The sequence below is a fragment of the Solanum verrucosum genome, unplaced genomic scaffold, assembly GCF_900185275.1.
Source record: "Solanum verrucosum unplaced genomic scaffold, falcon-dt-bn FXZP01000062.1, whole genome shotgun sequence".
NCBI classification, from domain to species: domain Eukaryota; kingdom Viridiplantae; phylum Streptophyta; class Magnoliopsida; order Solanales; family Solanaceae; genus Solanum; species Solanum verrucosum.
Genome location: NW_026020477.1, coordinates 704,222 through 729,502, shown reverse-complemented (window position 1 = coordinate 729,502; position 25,281 = coordinate 704,222). Strand labels below are relative to the sequence as shown.

At 33.5% G+C, this 25,281-nt stretch overlaps 2 protein-coding genes across 6 annotated transcripts in view; one reads left to right on the top strand and one right to left on the bottom strand.

The window, feature by feature from the left end:
- The window catches only part of LOC125809294 (uncharacterized), an 862,104-nt gene that overhangs the window by 161,894 nt on the left and 674,929 nt on the right, over nucleotides 1–25,281 (bottom strand). The window lies entirely within an intron of this gene.
- LOC125809270 (uncharacterized) lies at nucleotides 16,194–16,814 on the top strand. Its single transcript, XM_049488933.1, has one exon. The coding sequence runs from the start codon at nucleotides 16,194–16,196 to the stop codon at nucleotides 16,812–16,814; it is 621 nt and encodes a 206-aa protein (XP_049344890.1).

The following is a 25,281-nucleotide window of genomic DNA, read 5'->3' as shown; positions in this document are numbered from 1 at the left end:
GTTGCACGCATTAGGATATGGATTTTGGTTAGGCGAGATCTTTGAGTATCTTAAAATTCATGTTAAGGTGTGGGAGGTGCAAACAACAAAGGATGTTCTTGGTACTATGAATCACGCTATTGTACCTGCTCCTCAGAGGGGTGCAGATACTCCTATGCAGAGGTTACGAGCTAAGCTAACACTGAAAGATGAGGAAATTTATGCACTCAGAGTATCTCATACTACTGCTATGGATCAGTTGCATGACTCCTATGGACTCGAGCATGCCAAATTGGTGGAAGAAAATGCAAAGTTGAAAGAAGATTTGGCAAAGTCCGAAGTTGCCCTTGAAGCTGAAAAATACACAAACTCTGCAAATCTAAAAGGCCTTTATGATCTGTTCTAGTCTACTCCTCCGTGTGCCTCTCCATTAGCTACTTTTTCCCAGATTCGTTTACTAATCAACTTCCTCTAGTCGTGTGTGGTTTTTGCTTTTAAGTTTTTGATGTGGATTTAGCATGGTTTATACATTTCTGACTTTCTCTCCATGATGTGGGATGGCTTGTTTTTTCTGTAGAACTGCCTAATTTTTAAATAGTTCTATTTCCTTTTATAGCTAATTGTGTTTTGGTGCTTTTATGGTTGGTTATCACTTGGATACTATAGTAGGTTTTATGCAGGTTTGATTGATGCCAAAAAGGGAAGGTACTTTAACATTTGTTGTATTCGTAATGTATGATATGTCATCTTCAAAAGGGGGGAATTTGTTAGTTTAATAAGGATTTTGAAGACTGACAAAGTAATTGAGCAAGGAACAAGTTGTACATAATCAGTCAAAGTGTAAACATAATTATGAGTCCTAAGAGAAGTAGGAAGCTTAAGCAAAGAAGGAAGTAGAACGGCGTGAATAAGGATTCAAGAAGGAAATAAATCAAAGCCAAGTCAAGTAAGGAAACTACACAAAAGAGGCGTGAAGTAGAGTCCGAGTTGGACAAGGCTTTGCGGATGCGGTAAAGTCAAGTTCGAGTTGAACAAGGCTTTGAGGATGCGATAAAGTCTAGTTCGAGTTGAATACGACTTTGAGACGTTTTGATCTATACATAGGACAATATTGTCGTCAGAAAAGATTGCGCACTTACATAGAGAAAAAAAAACACGGTCAAGCTTTTGAGAGAGTTTTGTAAGTTACTTGGGGAGTGATGCGAGTTTGTGAGAATTATTGTAAGATTGCAGTTAATTGTTATTGACTGCAATTAAGTATTGAGCGTAGGATAAGTGTAACAAGTTTGTGAAACTTGAAAGACTTTAGAAGACTTAAACTTTGGGTTTTTTGTCTTGGGTTGTTAGGAATTAGAGTTTATAATTCCTTAGATAACATAGATGTGTAATCATTGTGTTGTTTGAAGTTGAGATAAATAATACAAAGTTGTGAACTACTTATTATTTTACGAAATTATTTATTACAACTCTCAAACAGTAAAGAACAAATAGTAAGTATGTGTTCCTTTACAAAATTAAGGAGGTCATAATTTTAACACTATATATTCTTGTAATTAATTAAGGGAGATCCTCCCAAATATTCTATCTTATCAAGAATATGATTGTGTTTGTTGTTTTTTGATCATTAGAAGATGAAATATTACTAAAATTCAAATCAAATCAACAACTCTAAATTTAATTTTTTATTTGATGAAAGTCAATAATACTGGTTCCACTTGCAAGAAAATTCTGACCACTTGATTAAAAGTTTTAAAGGAGAATATCAATTCAAAAACTATTATTTTATTTATTTCATTTTATAAGGAACAAAAAAAAATTATTTTATGAGTTTTGAAGTTAGAATGTTAAACATTTTATGACTTTAGTACTTTATGAGAACTTTAATATTTATATTTACGGGAGATATTTTTGAAATGGATTTAATTACAAAACAGTGTACAACTTACAGAATTATTTAAGAGTAGATTTAATTTTAATTTATATATATTTTTATTAAGAAGATAGATGGTGGAGTTCAAGTTGGCATTGTCATCAACTTGGACTTTTGTTACCAATTAATGATGAATTTTTTTATCAAACTAAGTCATTATTTAAATCAATTTACCAAAATAATATGTTTTTAATTTTTTTTACAAAACTAGAATAAACGTATTTCTGAGTAACGTTTTAGGGTATTTTTATTTTAAAAATTCAACGAACAAAAATTGACGGAGCTGACAACATTAAATGAATAAAAGTACTCCTGAGTAACGTTTTACACCTAAAACGATACTCACGAGTACGTTTATTGAGAATCCAATCACGGGCCACTGAATCCAATCCTGCAAATGCAAATGGAGTGACCAGTTGTGTTCAATGAGTCCGAAGCCAAAATGACAGTTTTTTCCATCGAAAAACGAAAACGGCACATCAAAAGAATTTTTAACCAAAAGGGTAAAATCGCTCCTGATAGAGCGATTTTCTTTTGAAAAATTGACGGCGTTCCGTTGAAATAAATATTATTGCCTTAGCTGCGATTTTCTTAAAAAAAAAAAAAATCTTTAAAATCGCTGCTATAACAGCGATTTGTTTTAAGAAATTAAAAAAAATAAAAAATCGCTGCCTTAGCAGCGATTTTATGAGAATTTTTTTTCTTTAAAAATAGCTATGGAAGCCTTTTGATTAAAAAAAAATAAATCCTTTTGAAGTTAAATATTGCTATAGGTCAAATCAATTATTTATTATAATATAGTTATGATATAAATGTAGTGTACTTACATATTTATTTTAATTTTGAATTTACAAAATACTAAATTATTTTCTTACTTTTTAAATCACGTGAATGGCAGCGAATCAACTTCATTTTTTTTATTAAAACGATGCCATAACAATTTTTTTTTTTAAAATAAAAATTCATAAGATCGCTACCAGGGCAGCGATTTATGTATTTTTTTATTTATTTTTAATTCCTTAAGAAGAAATCACTGCTATAGGAGCGATTTTACTTATTTTTTTTAAATAAAAACCCTACTATAGCAGAGATAAAGAATTTTTATTTTATTTTTGATAGCAGTGATTTTCATTTCTTTTAACGGAATGACGTCAATTTTTGTCAGAAGAAATTCGCTCCGTCATGAGCGATTTTACCCTTTTGGTTACATTATTTTTTTATGTGCCGTTTTTATTTTTTGAAGAAAAAAAGTTGCCCTTTTGGCTCCGGACTGTGTGTTCAATTGCCATCTTACCTCTCTTTATTGTAGAATATTTACCGTAACATGCATGAAGGAATAGTTGGAGTTGTCGCAGAGAGTTATCATAAATGTAAATGGAGACTTTTGTAAAGCAACAAGTTTTATTACTCATTGGAGAATTCACTAAGATTGTTGATTTCATGTAACTATATTTATGGTATGAGATTTCATGAATGTGTATGAGATGAGATTTCATGATTTGTAGGGATTGCATTTTCAGAATCAGGAGAAAGGACATCAAGACCAATTGGCCATTTGCATTTGCAGGATTGGATTCAGTGGTCCGTGATTTAATTCTCAATAAACGTACTCGTGAGTAACGTTTTAGGTGTAAAACCTTACTCAAGAGTAAGTTTATTCATTTAATGTCGTCAGTTCCATCAGTTTTTGTCCGTTAAATTTTTAAAATAAAAATATCCTAAAATGTTACTCAGAAATACGTTTATAGTAGTTTTATAAAAAAAAACGTATTATTTTGGTGAATTGATTTAAATAATGGCTTAGTTTGGTCAAAAACTCAATTAATGGTCCTTGTCATGGTACGTCAGGGATTTCGTCATTGGCTATTTCATTCTAATAATTTCTCAATATAAAATCATATTAAATACTCCAATCAAGACAATTGAAAATTTTGACTTCTTGTTTGATTCAACTTGAATATGTGATAAAAAATTTCAAATACGATTCATATCTATATATATATATATATATATATATATATATATATATATATATACTAGATGAGGGAAGCCCGTGCTTAGCACGAACCCAATATAAATTTAAGGAACATCGAAAAGAAATAATGAAAATATTAGTAAGATGCAATATGAGGCTTGTAGGGAAAAATGTGTATTCACTACATAATGAGTTGGCATTATTAAATAATGGCAAAGAGTAACCTCAATTTTTCCCTTTGAACATATATACAGGAAAAATCTGATCTTCGTTAGAATGCAACAAGAAGTGTAAAGTTGGTATTGATTAGGTTGAGTCGGTCTATGGTTTATGTATTTCTCTCTTTTCTTTTCCTTGAGTCTTCATGATATCTGGTGATTGTATATATTTGCAGAAGATCTGAAACATTATTTTAGTATTAAGATTATTTATATGTAGATTAAACTGCAACCATGGAAGCTGGGAAGATATTCATTTAAGAATTTAAAGTTAAAGTTTATAAGTTGCAGGAAAAGCACAAAGCTACAAGTTTGTAGAAATTCAGTTGGAAAAGTTAAAGAGTAATTTTGTATAGAACTTTAGGATAACTTAGCACGAAAAAAGTGAGATTTGGCAGATTCATTTGTAGCAACTGCACAAAAGAGAATATTAAACATGTCTAAGTTTTAAAAAAAAATGCAAAAACAAAGGATATAGGTGACATTACCAACATAATTTAGCTATAATTATATAAATAAAAGTAGTGAGTACTCATCAACTCCAGGGTAACTCACCATGGAAAAAGTCAGACTTGTCAAATTCATTTGTAGCAACTACGTAGAAGAAAATTGTAAACATCTCTAGACAATTAACTTTCGAATTGAAATCTTTAGTGGCAACTTTTTCCCGGTAACTTTTACATCCTTCAATGATGACTTACTATAGAAGAAATGTCTTAATACAACGAAACTCATTCATTAGATTGCCCATGCTTTCATGATGTGATAACCTTTCTCCATAAAGCAGTGTCCTCAACATTGAATCTCAATAGCCATTTTACTAAGAGACTCGTTTATCATGATCATCCCGCCTTACAACCCAACCTAAACTATTAGTTCCATAACTTGATGTTTGTGTCATGCCTCTAAAACTTTGCAAATAAATTGAGTGTTAACATACTAAATGTATATTATGAATCACGTAAATTAACAACAATGGGCAGCGAACACAAAAAGTCACTGACGCACACTCTAGTACGTACATTCAATTGTAATCAAGTGTAAAAACAGGAAAATGAATTTGAGCACAGCATGGAACGGGAAACGTGAGCTTTGGATGTCATAACTAAGTATATAGAACAAGAAGAGTGAAGAAGTTACCTTCCTTGTTTATTAAGTAGAACAAATTTGAGACTGTATTGTGTGTTTCCATGTTTACAGCATTAAAAATAAATCGAATTTTCGAAGGCCAACAACATATCATATTAATAGAATGTATAGGCATCTAATTAAGAAGTGGACATCTAAGTTGTATGGACTCTTCACTTTCGATGTCGCACCCGTGTCGGTTTCTCCAAAAATACACTATTTTTGGCTAATTCGACACACCCCTTGACATATTTGAATAGTATATGCTAATAGTTGAAGAGTACACTACCATGAGAAGACTACATGTACATTACCGAACAATGAAATTATGTTATAGGTAGTATAAATAACATGTGAATCACATATATTAACTATTACAAAAGATCCTTTCTTATAATCTTATTAGAGGAAAGTGTATATGTGCATATAAGAGCACATCTATTTCAGTATGAAATATTTATGTTAACTATTTGTTAATTATTCAATATGATGCCACCTGATTGTTATATACCAATTTCAATTCCAGCAACACCTAACCATTTAGCACATTATTAGTTGCCATTTTTCATGGTTCATTTTCATTCATTAGTTCTCAGCTACAATGGGTATGTTAATTAAGAAGAAGAATTCTGGTGGCCTGGGAAGTTGAAGGCGGAAGAGGAACGCAACAAAGTCACAGCGAGCAGAATAGTTTAGCTAAACCGTAAAGGGTACAACTGTGTGAATGAGATTCTTTCGCTATTAATTAAAAGTTAGTATTTTTTTAATTAGCTTTACACACTTGTTTTCTTTGTCAATACATAAATAGATTAGCACTAAGAGTTATGAACAACAAGCTGCAGGACTTCTTGGTTTTGCTCTTCTAAGGAACCACTATTGGAGTTTAGTTTATTACAAATCCTCGGCTGACTAATCATAGTTTCTAGCCGTTGAGAAACTCTCTGTTGTGCGAAAATGTGGTTATGATATTCAACAAACGGGTAAATCAGCAGGTGTACTTTATAAAAAAAATTCCTAAGCTATACAAAATTTCATATAAGGTTCAATGAGGAATTTTGGTGAACATTTAGCGGCTAAAGCTAATTATTAACAGGGCAAGAGAAAAATTAAAAAGCATACAAGCAAGATAGTAAACAACAAACCACGAAGAGGAAACATAGAACTCACAGTTACATAGGCAGAGAGAAGCAAAGCGCTTTGCACAAGCCGAACTATCTAGAGGTGCGAAGAAGGTAAACAATTTCAACAGAGATGATGAATGCGGGAGTTGACAAGAGGAAGAGGAAGCAGCGAGGTAATAGCTGTAAAAGATTTGGGCTACGCGTGGCAGGCAAAGTTGTATAATTGGAAAGACTGTAATACCCTTTTTGATGACACAGACATGTTGAGGAGCTGTGTGCTTACTAGCATTTATCATATAGTAGAATATATATATATATATAAAGGTCAAGTGGTCTCAGTTGGGGATGGGATTGCACGTATTTATGGATTGAACGAGATTCAAGCTGGGGAAATGGTTGAATTTGCCAGCAGTGTGAAAAGAATAGCCTTGAATCTTGAGAATGAGAATGTCGGGATTGTTGTCTTTGGTAGTGATACTGCTATTAAAGAAGGAGATCTTGTCAAGCGCACTAGATCTATTGCGGATGTTCATGCGGGAAAGGCTATGCTAGGGCGTGTGGTCGATGGCTTGGGAGTACCTATTGATGGAAGGGGTCTCTAAGCGATCACGAGCGACGACATGTTGAAGTGAATGCCCCTGAGATTATTGAACGTAAATCAATGCACGAGCCTATGCAAACAAGTTTAGAAGCGGTATATAGTCTGGTTCCTATAGGTCGTGGTCAACGAGAACTTATAATCGGGGACCGACAAACATATATATATATATATATATATATATATATATATATATATTAATTTTTACCCTTACTTTTTTATTTTTATAAAAACTAGTTAAGTGTTTATGACGTTAATTAATAATAAATTTGTATAAAAAGGAAAAATTATTATGTGTACGCTATATTGTTGTGTACAATTTATTTTTTAAATAACATAAATTTTTCAAAGATAAAATATCTTTATAAACATGATAACTCACTATCATACTAACAATTAAATAGCAAAATTAAATATAGTGAACAAACTTTTATTATTGATAGTAAATGCTAAAATTATGTTCATATTAATAGATGAAAACACACTCTAAATAATAAGGTAAAAGAAAAATGAGCTACAGTATATACGGACATAATTACATATATCAATGATAGGTAATTAATATATATATATGAATTAAACAAAAGGTGTATATGTTCTTGAAAATGATTAAGTTGATCATATTTAGATATACAGAGGAATAAATCTTGTCACATAAAATTCCTCACATATATAATGCTAACACCAATAAAATAAAATATAGATAAACCACAAATCCAAACAACACAGTTAATTGCATATATCAATGATAGGTAATTAATATATATATATATATATGAATTAAACAAAAGGTGTATATGTTCTTGAAAATGATTAAGTTGATCATATTTAGATATACAGAGGAATAAATCTTGTCACATACAATTCCTCACATATATAATGCTAACACCAATAAAATAAAATATAGATAAACCACAAATCCAAACAACACAGTTTCTTCCTTCGCATTTCATCATTTACTAATTTATTAAATTTTTAAATAGACACAATTTTAATTGAATTCAAAATGTACTATAAAGTCTGAAACAACCTATATGGTGTCAAGAGAGTAAACAAATTCATTTTGCCAAAAATTATAATGTATATATAATCATATTTTAATTGTCCCTATACAAATATAACAATAGATTAAATTTTAACCCACTTAGGACCTAAAATTGTCTTTGGTCTAGTGGTAAAATGGGTTCAATTTTGATTAGAACCACATGTTTAACTAAGTAGAACTTAAAGATTTTCTACGTACAGTAACAATACATTATTTTCCGCCTTTTCAATATACATAGAATAATTTACTCAGGAATCAGTCCCAAGAGCGGCAACGACTACGAGAGCAGTTACCCTTCTAACCTTAACACCGGTTACGTCCTTCTTTTGTCATCGCGGATGGGAACCTTGGTAGGAATGTTGGAGGGTTCTCGGCAGGTAGGTTTGATGCTAGCCTTGTTGCCTTGGCATTGGCTGATTCAAGACATCCTCGCAAAGGCGCCATCTTTCTTAAGTGACTTTTATAGACCTCTTTTTCTTAAATACGATAATTGGGTTTTTGAGACCACTGCGATAAATGAGCTTTTGAGACTCCGTTTTGTTAACAACAGGTACTCTTTCTGCCTTGGTAAGGGACCGCTTTCCTTGTTCAAGCCGGTATTTAATGAGTAAGTAGTAAGTAAGTGAGAAGTGGTGAATTGGCCAGGAGGAATAAAGCTTATTTCAAGTACTAATAAAAGCATTCATTACAAACTCTTGTGCTCACTTATCCCAAGTATAGGATGTTTTCCCTGAGCCTGTCTGTGTTGAATACGCTTTTTCAAATTTTACAACATATAAATTAGTGTAATCCATTAAAAGAAAAACAAACTACACTATTTGGTAGAGCTGTCAAAAAAGGCCGGCCCAACCCCACCCAGCCCAAGCCTCGCGGACCAAGGAATTTGAAGGGCTAGGACGGGCTGACCCTTCATTTGGAAGACCCTAAAAATGCTCAACCGAACCCAACCTTAGAAGGGCCGGCGGTTGGGGCGGGCTAGCCCTTTTTTTTCCTTTTTCATTTTTCTTTCCAAACTTATAGTTCTATAATATCAGAAGATTTTCAAATCAAATATGACAAATAATGGTGTTGTTTCAACAACACTAGCAAAACATCTAGTGTAATTAGCATGTATCTCGCATACCAGATACATGAGCGAGATAAGAAAGTGACAAACAAGACGGGGGGAGGCGAGGGCGTGAGATTTGTCTATGTATCCATGTGAATCTACTTGGATATAGTGTAGCTAGAAAAAATTAACCTAGTTTTGAGTCCATATATTCCAAGATACATGTATCTTGACATACCAAAATCTTGTAAGATTCATAATATTACAACATAACGTGTATTTATGTAATGAGATTATACTAGTGAGATTATTGTGAGTTACCCTTAAATAAAAAGTTTTGGCCCATGGGCCGACCCAGGCCTAGCCCCGATCAAGCCTCAAGGTCCAAGGGCTTATATGGGCAAGACTTATAAGCCCTAGTTTTGAATGAGCTTGAAAAATCCTATCCCAACCCTACCCCAATAATGGGTTGGGTTGGGCCGGCCCCATGGGCTAAGCCCATTTTGACGGCTCTACTATTTAGTTATTTCTTTGAAACCCCTCATTGCGCTTGAAAATTTTAATTTCAAACTTTCATTACATTCATACACGTCTCCCTTTGTGTGTTTGTAGCCTTGTACTCATTATTTAATAAAATTTAATAATAATTAGATAATAATTATATATTTGTTATAAATATAGTGAATGTCTATCTGTTAGAGAGTATTTAGGAACCCTAACTTTGGGACCAAGTCAATTTTCCCCTATAAATAGAGAGGTCCTCTTCATTGTAAAATCATCCCTCAAGAGAAATAATAATTCTTCTCTCTACTTTCTTCTTCTTATTCTATAGTTTCATAACACATTATCAACACGAGACTCTACCGTCTCAAAGAGTGAATGTTAAGTTTGAAGAATTAATAAGACATGGACAATTCTCAAAGCATGTTATCTAATTATGAAGACATTTTCTTGATTGATTCTGGTACAACACATATGATATTAAAAAATGAGAAATATTTCTCTCATTTAAGTATGGACAAAATAAATGTTTTATAGTACTAATATGATTGAGGGCATTGGAAGAGCCATTGTAATTTTGCCTAAGGAACTAAACCCATCATAAATAATGATATATTTTCTCTCAAATTTCGGAGAAACTTGTTGAGTTTTAAAGATAATATCAGTGACAATGATTATCATATCCAATCGATGGATGTAATAAATCTTGAATATCTTGGTATCGCCAAAAACGTCTCTAGGCAAACATGTTTTATAGAAAAGTTCCCTGCTTTATCTTCTGGCTTGTATTGGACAAAAATTAGTTCAATTGAGGCACATTTTATAGTAAATAAGAATTTTATCGATTCCAATACATTTGTACTTTGGCATGATCATCTGGGACATCTTGTTTCTATAATGACAAGAAGAATTATAGAAAATTCAAATGGACATACATTAAAGTACCTAAATGTCACGATCCAAGTCTACACCTTGGACGTGGACGATACTCGAGAACCATTGTTAGTTCCCAAACGAACCCTCATCCTGTCTGACTACAAGCGGAAGACTAACTCAACCGAATTAAATTCAATAAACTCAAATACTCAACTTTAAAAAATCTGAACTATACTCAATTGATAGACTCAGAGTTTGTAAAAACAACTCAAAGAAGATAAATACTGAAAACTACTCAACTTTATCTATCTATGAAGCCTCTACTATTACAGAAGGATATTGGGACAAGACCCACGGCATCGCAAAACTACTAACTGTAAGATAAAGGTGAAGTCCTTTAGAATATAAGAAGGCTCACCAAAACTGACTGGAATTGCAAGTGGTATCAACAAAGCTTCTGTTGATGACCCTGAATACCTGTATCGGAATCATAAAAGATGCAGGGCAAATGGCCTCAGTGAATGGAAAGTATGAGCATGTAAAGAGAGCTCAAAAGCATAAACATAAGCTTGAACTAATGGAAAACAAACATACTTTCCTCTTCTCAACTCGGAGAAAATAGAGCTCAACTCAATAATAAGATACTCAACTCAGTGAAACATAGTTCAACTCAACTAAGAGAAAATATAGCTCAACTCAATAATAAGATACTCAACTCAGTAAAACATAATTCAACTAAACTCAGAGAAATAGGGCTCAAATCAATAATAAGATACTCAACTCTGCGAAACATAGTTCATCTCAACTTAGAGAAATAATACTCAACTCAATAATAATATACTCAACTTTGTGAAACATAGTTCAACTCAACTCAGAGAAATAGGGTTCAACTTAATAATAAGATACTCAACTCTTGATACTCAAGGATAAAACAACAATAAAAGATGTAATATATAGAGAACTGTAAAAATAATAGATAGCAACTCAATTGTATGTAAAAATACAATAATAACTCATTTGTATGTAAAAATACAATAATAACTCTTATTTGTGTGATTCTCTAACTGACAACCATCACTATAAGCTATGTGATGATACAACATCTTGCCCACGCTGCCAGAATTGTCCTATACCTTGCGGGGTATAGAATTCCTCTAGTAAGTGGATCTACTAGTCTATGCTTAAAAATCATTAAGGAATAATCTAAAAATTATGACCCTTTCTACCCACGTTGGCTATATGGTTTATGGGGGTTGTGAGTTGTTAGAACTCTCCCCCATATCGGTGCTCAATACTACTCCCAAAATTTAACTTAGCTCATATGTTTTAAAGAAAAAAATTCCTCTTCATAAAAATATTTCTCTAAAAAGAGATAGTACTCAAAATGCTCATGAACTCTTTGAAAATCTGTATTTCCTCTCTTCTTAAATGTAAAAACATTTACTCTTGTGAATACTTAGTTCCCATATATCATTTTAAAGAAAATGGAACTTGACTCTACTCATCCTCATAGTCATTTACTCAAGCCTTTAAACAAATTATGAGTAAATGTAAAAGACTTCTCAAAATAGGGTTCATGCCGAATTATGGATGTGAACGACTCAATTCAAGGTTTTAAATAACCATACATAGAACTCAATACCCAGAACTCAACAACTCCAGAACTCAAGGAGTCAATGATACTACTCATCTCAAGAATGTTCGACTCAGAGGATTCATGCGGAAATTATGGGCATGAAAAACTCAACTCAAAGACCTTCCCATGATTAGGAATATAATCTCAAAAGGATTAGGAACTCAATACTCAAGATTTAGAACTTGAAGATACTACTCCTCTCAAATATACTCAAATTATGGAGTTAATACGGAATTTATGGGCATGAACGACTCGACTCAAGGATCTAAATGATAATGTAGGCTCATGAATACAATCTCCTCATTCTCATACTCACTTACTCGAGTCTTGAAACAAGTTATTAGTAATTGTAGAAGACTCATCAAAGACTCAAAAGGACTTTCTTAGAAGACTCGAAAGAACTCTCAAGACTTAAATTTTAACTCTACCTTGAATTTGTATTATGAATTCAAGGTTATGAATGATTTCTAGATGTTTAGAAGTATTTTAGAGTAGTTAGAATCAAAGGGGAGTAAAGGTACCTTTTGAAGAAACTCAGACGGGCCAAACGACGAAGAAGGGGTGGGGGCAGGTGACCCTGGTGCAGGGCACCAACCCCTAAACAACTTTATTGGCACAATGGTGGGGCGGCGCACCACCCCTGCCCAGATTTCCCCAATGAATTTCTTTGCTCATTTTTAGACCCTAGTCTGCCTATATTCGAATGGTTTCTTCCCCACTCACTTAGATTTGAATACCCAACATAAGTACATACTAATCTACTCAAAACAACCCACAAATCACTAACTTTCATCTCAAGAATTCATCAAAACCCCAACAATCAAGATTACGAATGGAATTTCAAGAAAACTCATCAAGAACTCAAATCCTTCAACCTCAAGAACGAAATTTGCATTAAAATAACATGATTGACGTGTGGGTTTAAAACTCCAGAAACTAGTAGGCTAAAACTAGAGCTAAACGTGAGGGTTAACGTCAAGAGTGAAGGGCAAGAGCCAAGGGAATTGGGTGAGGGCCATGGCAAGGGGGCCAAGGCTGCCCAAGAATTTTTCCAAATCACTGCCTCACCTCCACGAAGGTCTTCACGACCTGTGGTGGCTACCACGCCCCATGGTGCCACCCGTGGAGGGCTAGGCAGTAGCTCCCCAAAATCTGTCAAAAGAAGTGTTCCTCTTCACGAGCCACTTCACGGCTCGTGGAAGGGATTTGGTGGTGTGTGAGTTGGAGAAAAGTTGCTTAGCCACTTCCTCAAGGTCCACGAGAGGGACCACGACTCGTGGCCTTGACCACGGCTCGTGGAGCTCCTCGTGAGATTGCCTTGGGATTATGAGATAAAGGCACATAATACCTAGCCACTGCCTCAAGTCCACGAGTGGGACCACGGCTCGTGGTCATGACCACAGCTCATGGGGCCCCTCGTGGCATCTGGGCAGGTCAAGTAAGTTGAGGGTTAAATGGATCTTTTCCTGTTTAAGTCCAATTAAAGTGAGGTCGTCTTGGGTAAGTTTGGGGTCACTATATAAGTTATTTTTAAGTCAAATTCACCAAAATTAAGTCAGTTTTTCACAATAACTAAATATTTCCTAAATTCATCTCTTCTCCGAAAATTCTCTCTCTAGAAATTCAAGGAAGAAAAAGAAGGAAGAAGGTGGGGATAGGGTTCAAGAAGCAAGATTTAACACCGATTTAATTGGGATTCATAACTAAGGTATGGTAGTCCTTCATCCATGGATAGTCTTAATCCAAGGAGTCCCTTCAAATTCAGTTTCAAAATTAGAAATTCCCCAAAAGCTAGGGTTTGACTTCAATTTCATGGGTTCTTTTCAAAAATGTTTATAATGATTGATTGATGATATAATATGAATAAATTGATGATTTCCTATATTTATTATGTTGATTTCCCCCAAGAACCTATGAAACCCCATATTCCCCAATTATGGTCTTGTGATGTGGGTTTGTTGATTATAGAAGGATAATATGAGATTATGCTTGTGATAGTTGTGTTACTTGAATCATGTTATTATCCATGTCTAATGTAGTAATTTTAGATGTGTTGATTTAATGTGATCCTTGATCCTTGAAGGGTAAGTTATGATGTTATTCATGATTATGAGATTTATGTATATGCTTAAAGAACACTTTGAGAGTGAATGGTCCATGATTATGATGATGTTGTTGTGTTGATTGAAAGGCTATTCTCATGAACACATAATGAGCATAATGTGAAAGGTTTTCTCACATAATGGAGATTCTAGATTGAAAGACAATTCTCACCTAAATGAATCTAATGTTATAGGTAGACATGGATGGTGAAAGGTTATTCTCACTCATGATATAATGAGCTATTCTAATCAGACAAGTTATGACTTAATAAGTACTCCGTGGGGTAAATGAATATCACCGAGCAGATAATGAATATGAGATGGAAGGCTTCCTGTTAAGAAAGACCGGGTTTCTAGAAACAATCTCATGATATAGAAGCTCTCCCATTAAGAAAGGTCGGGTTTCTAGTAACAATCTCCTTATCCCATAAACAATATGCCCCCATAGGTTCTTTAGCTAGTGGATCCACCTAAAAGCTAATTTGATGATGGTCTTACCTTAGGCAAGTAGGACAACCATTTTCGATGTGTGTACCACCGGATTCCACTTTAAGCTCACATGGTCTATATCGGTTAAGGCTTATTCCCACTATGAACAAGAAGATGAATTATGAACTATGGTTACTCAAGAAGCTTTACTTAACATGGGTAGGATTATGGGATCTTATCCATGCATTGCACAAGTAGACTTTGAGGGTACTTTTGGTATGTTTCACTTATGATATGATGATCTATGAAATGAATATGCTTATGACTTATGCTTCTCCTTTTCCTTCAAATGATGCTTTACCTTAGTAAATTGAATGAATTCAACTAAAATGTCCCTTTTAGTATTCTTCAAGGTTTTCATGCATGACTATTATACTTAGTGCATTTTTGTACTAACCCATATTTTCCTACATTTTTCCCCAAGTGTATGGTCTGGTTCTCAAGGCGGTCCCCATTGTGGCTAGAGCTTGGATTTGTTCATTTCTTCTTGCTTGTTGGTGAGTCCTCATTGTTCGAGGACAAATATTATCATTGTAGTTGCTTTTATTGTATTTTTATTTTGGATTATGCTGTATGTGTTGTGTCCTTATTTGATTCAAAATTGTAATAGTTGGCTAATTGAGACAAGTCTAGACTTCCACTTTCCTTTACAAAAATCTTAGACTTGAAATGCGTTTTTACTCTTTATTATTCTATGCTTTATGTTATGATATGCTAAGGGGCTTACATGGGGTCTTTCAAGGTTCTATATGCCCTGTTACATCTAGTGGGTACCCTTGGGTCGTTACAAACTATGTAATCAAAGAACAAGGTTTAGAATGATTCTAGGATGATGTCTCATAAGCCACGTCTAGTAGAGTCTTGTTCATGAGTGTGAAGCGCACCACATTTATGAATGAGAGGCTATAAGATGTTTAGGAAACTACACTTCTTTCATTACTCTTAAGTCGTGCCTTAGAGTTAAACTCTATAAAGTCCCTCTCCTAATCCTTCCCTTGTGTCTTCAGGATATGAATACATGAAGGCCAAACACAAGAAGAATGGAGGATGACAATGTGAATGAAGAAGCTCCTCAAGTTAATCAAGCTCCGATTAATCCTTTAGCTATGTCGGATGTGGAGGTTAGGTCAGCTTTTCAAATGTTATCCGAAGCCATGACAACTCAAGCTCAAGCTTTGACTACTCAAGCTCAAACGGTGACAGCTCAAGCCAATAAAGATGTTGGGACTCATGTGAACCCAAATGTGAATTCAGCTGCTTCATGGGTTAGGGATTTTGCTAGAATGAACCCTCCCAAATTTCATGGTTCCAAAGTGGAAGAGGATTCCCAAAGGTTTATTGATGAAGTTTATAAAGTACTTGGCATTATGGGAGTGCCTCTATAAAAGAAGGTGGAGTTAGCCGCCTACCTATTGAAAGATGTGGCTCGAGTTTGGTATGAACAATAAAAGGGTGAAAGACCCATATGAGCGGGGCTGGTAGAATGGGAATCGTTTCAATCGACATTTCTTGATAGGTTCTTTCCCCTAGAGTTGAGGAAACTAAAGATGCAAGAGTTCATTAAACTTCGTCAAGGAGGTATGAGTGTGAAAGAGGATGCTCTAAAGTTCATCCAACTTTCCAAGTATACTCCAACCATAATGGCGGATTCGAGGGCTAAGATGAATAAATTTGTGATGGGAGTGTCCGACATGGTAGTCAGCGAATGTCATTCAGCAATACTTATCCCAAGCATGGATATTTCACGTCTCATGGTGCATGACCAAAAAATCGAGGAGTCAAAACTCAAGAAAAAGAATAGGGAGGTGAAAAGAGCTAGAACCAGTGATGGGAATTTCTCCAATGCTAGGTCCGATGGACAAGGTCAACAAAAGTTCAAACCAAGGTATTCCAACCAATATTCCTCAAATGCTTCTCCAACGGTCAACAAGGATAGGGTGCCCAACCCTAAACCTGAAGGAGGTAATAGTGGTGGTTCTTATGTGAATAGGCCTAATTGTACAAAATGTGTGAAAAATCATGATGGTAAGTTCCTAGCCGTCACTGATGTTTGTTATGGTTGTGGTAAAGGTGGTCATCAATTGAAGAACTTCCTAACACTTACGGCCAAAGGGAGAGAAGGTAAGCAAGCTCCTCCAAGCGGTTCAAACTCCAATGCTAAAAAATAAAACCGTTTTTATGCTCTTCGATCCAGAGATGACCAAGAGAGCTCCCCGGATGTGGTGACCGGTATGTTAAAAGTCTTTTCTGTTGATGTATATGCCTTGTCAAATCCCGGTGCTATTTTGTCCTTTGTGACACATTTTGTGGCCATGAAGTTTGAAATACTCCCCGAAGGGTTAGTAGAACCTTTTTTGGTCTCTACCCCGGTTGGTGATTCCGTGGTGGCTAGGAAAGTTTATAGAAGTTGTGCCATAACCTTTTCTCATAGAGTTACTTTGGTGGAGTAAAACATGTTAGACTTCGATGTGATTTTGGGTATGGATTGGTTGCATGAATGATATGCCTCTATCGATTGTAGGACTCGAGTGGTTAGATTCCAATTTCCAAATGAGCCTAACTTAGAATGGAAGGGGGAAATTCTATGCCTAGAGGTCAATTAGTCTCTTGTCTTAACGCTAGGAAGATGATCTCCAAATGGTGTATTTACCATCTTGTAAGGGTGAAAGATGTTGAATCTGAGACCCCTTCTCTAGAGTCGGTTTCGATAGTGAATGAGTTCCCAGAAGTTTTCCCCGATGATTTTCCCGGTATTCATCCCAAGAGGGAAATAGATTTTGGTATTGAACTTTTACCGGATACGCAAACTATATCCATTCCTTCTTATAGAATGGCTCCGGCCGAGTTGAAAGAACTTGAAGGATTTATTAAGGGCTTTATCCGATCAAGTATCTCTCCATTGGGTGCTCCAGTGTTGTTTGTTGGAAAGAAGGATGGGTCTCTTAGAATGTGCATCGATTATCGTCAATTGAATAAAGCGACCATCAAGAATAAATATCCTCTTCCAAGAATTGATTACTCTTTTGACCAACTTCAAGGGGCTAGCTATTTCTCTAAGATTGATCTTCGTTCGGGTTATCACCAATTGAGGGTGAGAAGGGTTGATATTCCCAAGACGGCCTTTAGAACCCGGTATGGTCACTATGAGTTTGTGTTACTGTCGTTTGGGTTGACTAATGCTCCGGCGACATTTATGGACTTGATGAATAGAGTGTTTAGGCAATACCTAAACATGTTTATGATTGTGTTTATCGATGATATTTTGATCTGTTCAAGGAATGAGCTGAACATGTGAACCATTAGAGAATTGTATTGCAAGTTCTTAAGGACCAACAACCTTTTGCAAAGTTTAGCAAGTGTGAATTTTGGTTAAGGTCCGTATCTTTTCTTGGTCATATAGTGTCAAACAAGGGTATTGAGGTAGATCCTAAAAAGACGGACGTGGTCAAGAGTTGGCCTAGATCTTTAACTCCTTCTGACATTAGAATCTTTTTGGGTTTGGTCAGTTACCATAGGAGGTTTGTTGATGGGTTTTCCTACATTGCTTCTCCATTGATGACTTTGACTCAAAAGAAGGATAAGTTTGAGTGGTCAGAGGCTTGTGAGAAAAGCTTCCAAGAGTTGAAAGATAGACTTACTTCCGCTTCGGTGTTGGCCTTACTGGAGGGTACCGATGGTTTTGTGGTGTATTGTGAGGAATAACCAATTGCAATTCTTCATCGCGATGTCCGAAAGCTGAGGATCGGGGAGATAAAGTCCATGAAAGTTCAATTATAGCATCGTCCAGTGGAGGAAGCTACTTTGGAAACCGAGAAGGACATGCGAGACAAGTATCCATAGTTACTCAATGATTCAGGTACTACTCTACTCTTACCTTAGCCAGTTTTTCCTAGTTTATCACTTGGGGACGAGTGATCAGTAAATTGGTATCTATTGTAAGGACATGTTCCCATCGTAATTTGGGCCAGAAAACTTTTGAGTAATGACTTGGAAAAATTCTAGCCTAGGCCAGACTTGGACAAAATCTGAGTCAGGTGAGGTCTAGGGAAATGTGGTAATGAATGGGGGATTTAATTATTAATTTTATCACATTAGTAGATAGCCAAGATGTTAAAGAGCATGTACGAGTTTACGAAATCGAATACAGGCGAGTAAAACTCCCGAAACCAATCTTAGCGTGAAAGGGTAGTTTCTGAACATCAAGGTTTGAAGATGTGTTGTGAAATGGGAGCTTAGAAGTCAAATTCCGACTCTCTGTCTCTGTGCAAGCCACCGAGGTAGGATTATACTCTCCAGGACGGGGCCGCTGTGAAGGGATGGGTCTCGCTGTGGCAGGACAGTCGCGAGGTAAGTTGGGGAAAAACCCCAAAATAGTTATTTTTTGCAAAACTTCATTCTTGAGAGCTAGGAGACGACCCAGGCCATTTCTTGACAGTTTTCCATAAATTCTAGCGCTAAATGTAAGATTATTACTCCCCTAATCCGTAATTTGATTTGTAGAACTAAGAATCTTGGGAATTTATCATTGGGGGAGGGTTTTGGCCTGAAGTTAATGGTAGGAAAATCCCTAGTTGAATATTAAGATCTTGGGTTTGGCCTTTGATTGATATTTTGATTATTATCAGGGTAATTAGGCCTTTTTTATTGATCCTTGCATTAAATTACTTGTTTTAGACCAAGAACAAGCGGAAAGAGTCTGAAAAGGGAAGGATCAAGTGTCTTAGGAGCATTCAAGTTTGGTCTCGAGGTAGGTGATGGTTTGATTTCATGTTTGTGTGATACATGCTAGTTAATTGCTCATTGTATGCATGTGTGTATGTGAATAGGGAAAAGTGAATCAATTCTAATGAAATGATTACGTGTGAACAATTATATGACATGAACCTATTACGTGATTGTATGACTATGAGTATTATTCCTTATGGTGTGGTTGTGATTGTGGTTGTGTTGATTGGACCAGGTGTCACATTCCGATATATACATTGGATCGGGTGTCACATTTCGACACATACATTGGACCAGGTGTCACATTCCGACACATACATTAGACCGGGTGTTACGTTCTGACACACTAACAGTTTGGGTATGGGTTCCATGAGAGAACCACTTGTGATTAATATGTTCTTGTCAACTTGTCATTGATATTAGGAAATTGTATGTTGTTCCTGAAATGCTAATTGAACTATGTATTTTGTATATTTGTGTTTACTGTGTTGCAATTACCTTCTTGTGTTTCGCTTAATGGAATAGCCGCGTGATCCAACCAGTACACTATGGTTGTGTACTGATGCTACACTTTCTCATTCTTTGTTGAGTACAGGGCATCTTCAGGCGGCTACTTAAAGACCTCAGCTAGGGGATCACTAATCGAGACCGGATTCAAGGGTGAGAGAGTTCTTTCAAGCTGCCATGGATCCATCCATAGTTTAGTCTACTCTTTTCGAAATCAGACTATTTATGTTTTAGACATTTCCTTGTGTTTAGTTTCGGGGTTGTACCCTTTTTTCTTGGACTTGTTGTTCAGTAGAGTTTTGGTACATTGACTTTCAAGTTCTATGGATTGAATTTCCGCAATAGTTATGTTAGTTGTTTTTGTTAAACTTTCGGAGTGTATGGGAACTCCATTTTTCATTAGTCAATTAAACCTGCTTCTGTATCTTTAAATGCTTAGTTCTCGTTAAGTGGCTTAGCTGGGTTGTAGTGGTGGTTCTCCCACCGGAGGGTTAGTGTGGGTGTCAATCACGGCGGTCTGGGTCGTGACACTAGTATCCACCGACAGTGGATAAAAGAATTACACTGTCATTTTATTTTTAGAAATATTATCAATATATTTACATATTATTAATATTTAAATAAAAATAACAAAAGAGTATTTTAAGGTAAATTGGATTCTAAATTAATTAAATGGAGTTGGTAAAGGATTCTTATTTGGCTTACCAAAAACAAAGACTTTTTTTACCGTTTGTCTTCATCGTTATTATTTATCACACTCGTCCTCAATACCATTAGACCAAATTGAGACAATCACCAACACACACAAAAATATATGATAACTTTTTATCATGTTTTCTTGTTATCATTGAGTCGGATAAAAAGTTATCATTTTTGTTTGTGTGTGAAGGTAGTTCTCTCAAATTTCTCCAATGATGTTGAAGACTAGGGTGACAAATAATGACAATAAAGAGAGACAAGCGGTAAAAAAAGTCCTTATCTTAATTTTATAAACCAAGTAAGAGTCCTAAACAAATTTCACATAATTAATTTAGAATTGAAGTTACCTTATTAATACTCTTTTTGTTATTCTTACTTAAATATTAATAATATATAAAAATACTTAATAAACTTTCTTCTTTGGCTTTCTTCAAAACAAAAATCCTTCTATTTCTCCCTACCTTGTTCCCATAATTATTTATTCTATCAAACTAGTTACCATAATTATTTATTCTATCAAACTTGTTACCATAATTATTTTTCCTTTTTTTGGCTGTTACAAACAAAAGTCAAAGAAACTGAACGTCATATCAATTTCAAAACTACTTGCTCCCTTCATTTTTCACTTATCCATTATTTTGAAAACAATAGTTTTGTAGATCACATGTTTGAGGCACTATAACAGCCTCCAGGCTTAAATACAGAGGAAAAATTGTATAGCTATACATTCCCTTAGCCCTCTTCACCCTCGTTGCAGAATCAAAATTTTCACTAAAAAAAATTATAATATAAAAAGTATAACACACGGAAAATCAATAGCATTCAACATCTTAATAAAGTGTCAATGCAATCATGCAATTGACATACCTCATTCTCAAGATGCTGAAAGATTTAGCTTTCTTTCGATTTTTTGACGTCAACAAGCTGCACACAAAAAGTGGATGTGTATCACAAGAAAAATCATGTAAAAAGTTTTAGAAACTTCAAGCTACAATTTTAAATTTATGAAGAAAAAAAATATTTTTAATAAATTATTTATACAAATGTATATTTAAATACAAAATATAATATTTGGCTCGAAACTAACAAGTTCTTTCGATACAATAATAAAAAATGTTGTTATTGTTGTACCTCTTCGTCAAGAAAATGTTGATGGAGTGAGTTGTTATCCATTTTTGTAGATTTGAAATAAAAAAATCACAAAGAAAATAGAGGTTGAGTAGTGAATTACTAATTTTTTTTGTTCTCAATTAAACTAATTTTTTTCGTTCTCAATCAAACTTATTTGCTTTCACAAAAGACAAATTTGTCTTCTTAATTTGACTTTTTTCAACTCTCTAACTTAGCTTGTTCCCAAAATTATTTTCCTTTTTTAACTTTCATTTCTCTCAACCTTGTTTGCATAATTATTTTTCTTTTTTTTAGCTTTACAAGAGTCAAAGGAAGTGCACTTCAGACCAATTTGAGAAACATTTCCTCCGTTCATTCATTCTTACTTGTTGATTGTTGACTGATACATTTTTTATAAATAATTAATAGAATAATAACTATATCAACCTTTGAATATTATATATTAAAGGTTCTGGACATTAAGAAATGACTATAGTTACTAATCAAAATAAATTAAAAATAAGTGATAAATTATCTTTTTATTTTTAAATTGAACAAATAATAAAGAAACATCTACTTTTAGTATTGTGGTCAAATAAAAATAATTATGACTATGCAATAAATTAACCATTAATTTAAGTCTAATGTTTCAATGACATGACTAATTGTTTGTGCTCAACTGAATTGAAAAATAAAAGTAGTAAGATAAATTTGGAATATTAAGTGAGGTAAAAATATTATTAATTAGGTGCATGATTGACCTTGGAGGAAATATTTTATTGCAATTTATACTGATAAATTTACCTACCAAAAAAATAATTTTACATATTATAAGTAGTGTTAGCTTTCTAAACAGGGTCAGTAAGTCAGCATCAAGTCAAAATTAAGGGTGTTTAATTTGAAAGAAAATGTTTTAATAGAAAATAATTGTGTTTTTTTATTTATTTTTAAGCGTTTAGTAAGTAAGTAAATAAATATCATCTCAAAAGTAGCAAAACACTATAGCAGTGGGGGGGGGGGGGGGCGGTTGAGGATGGCGAGGTTAAGGGTGTTGAGTGGGAAGGACAGAGACAATGAACTTAAAAATGTCATTTATGGAACTCATTTTTTATACTTTCATGACGAAAGTCATTTTATGAAACTGGATACATTGTTGCTGATTTATTATTTCCTATTTCTTCATTATTATTCCCTCTATCTGTGATATTTGACATGTACTTTACAATAAAATTAATTTTATATTGATGACTATACTACATGTACTCTACAATGATATTTATTATGACATTATTTCCATTAATAACAATATATTTTTGGGCAAATTACAGAAATCACATACTTTTAAGGCAAAATTACAATATATCCATTAAAAGTTTATAATTACAGAAATCCCTCAAACAGATACAATAATATAAGCGCTGATACATTAATCTGATGTGCGAGATACATTAATCGTTAAGTAAGATACATTACATTTTATACATGATACACTAATTTGATGCGTGAGATATAATAATATAAGCACGAATTTAATCAATTATGAATATGATAGGAAGGAATAATTTGAAAATAAAAACTGCATAAACAACGAACATGATTACATATATGCATGACGAAATGATAAAAAACTACGAAACTTTAATCTTATATATACTTAACAATATAGAAATAATTGAATTAAGGAGAATAATATGGGAAAAAATATTTAATGATTACGAATCAGAAAATATATTGAATCAAGAATGGTATGAAATAGATTTACAAGATCTATATTTAGATAATGAAATAATAGAATGGTACGATTTATTAGAAATAAATTCAGATTAAAATGAATTACGAATATTTACGATATTGGATAGAAGCTATGGAAGATATAAAACTATTAGAACAATTAATGAAGGAAAATTTATCTATGTACCAAAGAACCGAAGATATGTTATATCTTGAATATATCATAAATAATATTAATGAAATGTTCAGATTAAAACAATTATCAGAAGAATATTACAATAAATATTATTACATATTACCATGAATTTAGTACTACCTAAAAGTAATATTAAAGAAATATCAAAATTAAGACACTTAGTAAAAAGATATTATAATAAAATCTTGAAAATAAGTTACTCACCTACCACACTACCATCTACCACACTACCACTTCAATGATTTCCCCAGTTACCAATTCCGCTACGAAAGATGAAATAATAACTATTGAACAATCATGCTCCGAACTACCAAAAGCATTAATGTATACCGAAGAAACTACGAAAAATGGTATCAGAGCTATGGATAATAAGAAACACGGTAAGAAACATACAAGTAGAAAATTAAGAAAAATAAGAAGAAAATTAAATAAATTATATCCGGAATATAAACAACTTAATATCACAAAGACTGATAATGAAAAATTAGATCAATTAATAAACAATATATCTAAAATAGAATATAAATATATTAAATACTTAAAAATACAATGAACAACAAGAATAGTGAATATAGACGAAAACTTAATGAAGTAATTATAGAAAAACGACAAGAATTAGAACATAGACAAAATAGACTTAATAGTAATATATTTGCAGGAATTTGTCACAAATCTATAGTAGCACAAAGAAAGACTATTTTTTATCTAGAAATACAAATAAATAACTTAGAATATAAACTACAACATAATTTATAAATGAATAAAGAAGAATACGCAATAGATAAAAAAACATATGAAAATTATGACGGATTAAAAATAAAGATAATATTTTCTAATCTAGGAAGAAGATATAAGAAAATAGGTGACAATATAAGTTTAATGTTAGAAAAAGAAACGGTAAAACTAGAAGATAGTCTAACTGCTATGGTAAGAATAACAAAAGAAAATGAAGAAATAGATAGAAGAACGGAAATTGAAAAAATAAAACAACAAGCAAAAAAGGAAGTACAACAATTAGAAGAAGTAAAAAATACTAAAATAATAGAGCTAGAAAAAGAGCTAGCAATATTAAAAGAAATGTATGAAATTAAACAAAAAGAAAAAGAACAAAAAACGAAATTAAAAAATGAGATAATTGAATTTAAAGAAAAATTGCAATTACGAGATGAATTAGGAGAAAAAGAAGAAAATAACCAAGATAATCTACCCGAAATAAGAATTGATGAAATAAACGATGATGATCTAGAACAACATTCGGAAACAAGCGAAACATATACGGAACTTTTAGCAAATATAGATAATACAAAGAATTTAGAAGTAAATACAGAAGACGTAGACATAGGCGAAAAACCTAGCACATCAGGAGTAAAAAACCCAAAAAATTTTAATCCAAAATATTATAATGAAAATTATGAACAATATGATAAAGAAAAAACTACATGGGATAGAAGATTAAATAAAAAATGGACGCCTAAGCCAATAACTGGACAACATGAATTTTTAGATTTAGACTGTGTAGCAGACATAAATAAAACAATCCAATTATGGGTAGGATACATATCAAAACAATTAATAGATAACAAGATAGTAATAGCAGAGGCACCAGGATACATAGAAAGAACACTTATAGGAACAGTAAAATTATGGCTACAAAATTTAACAAATGA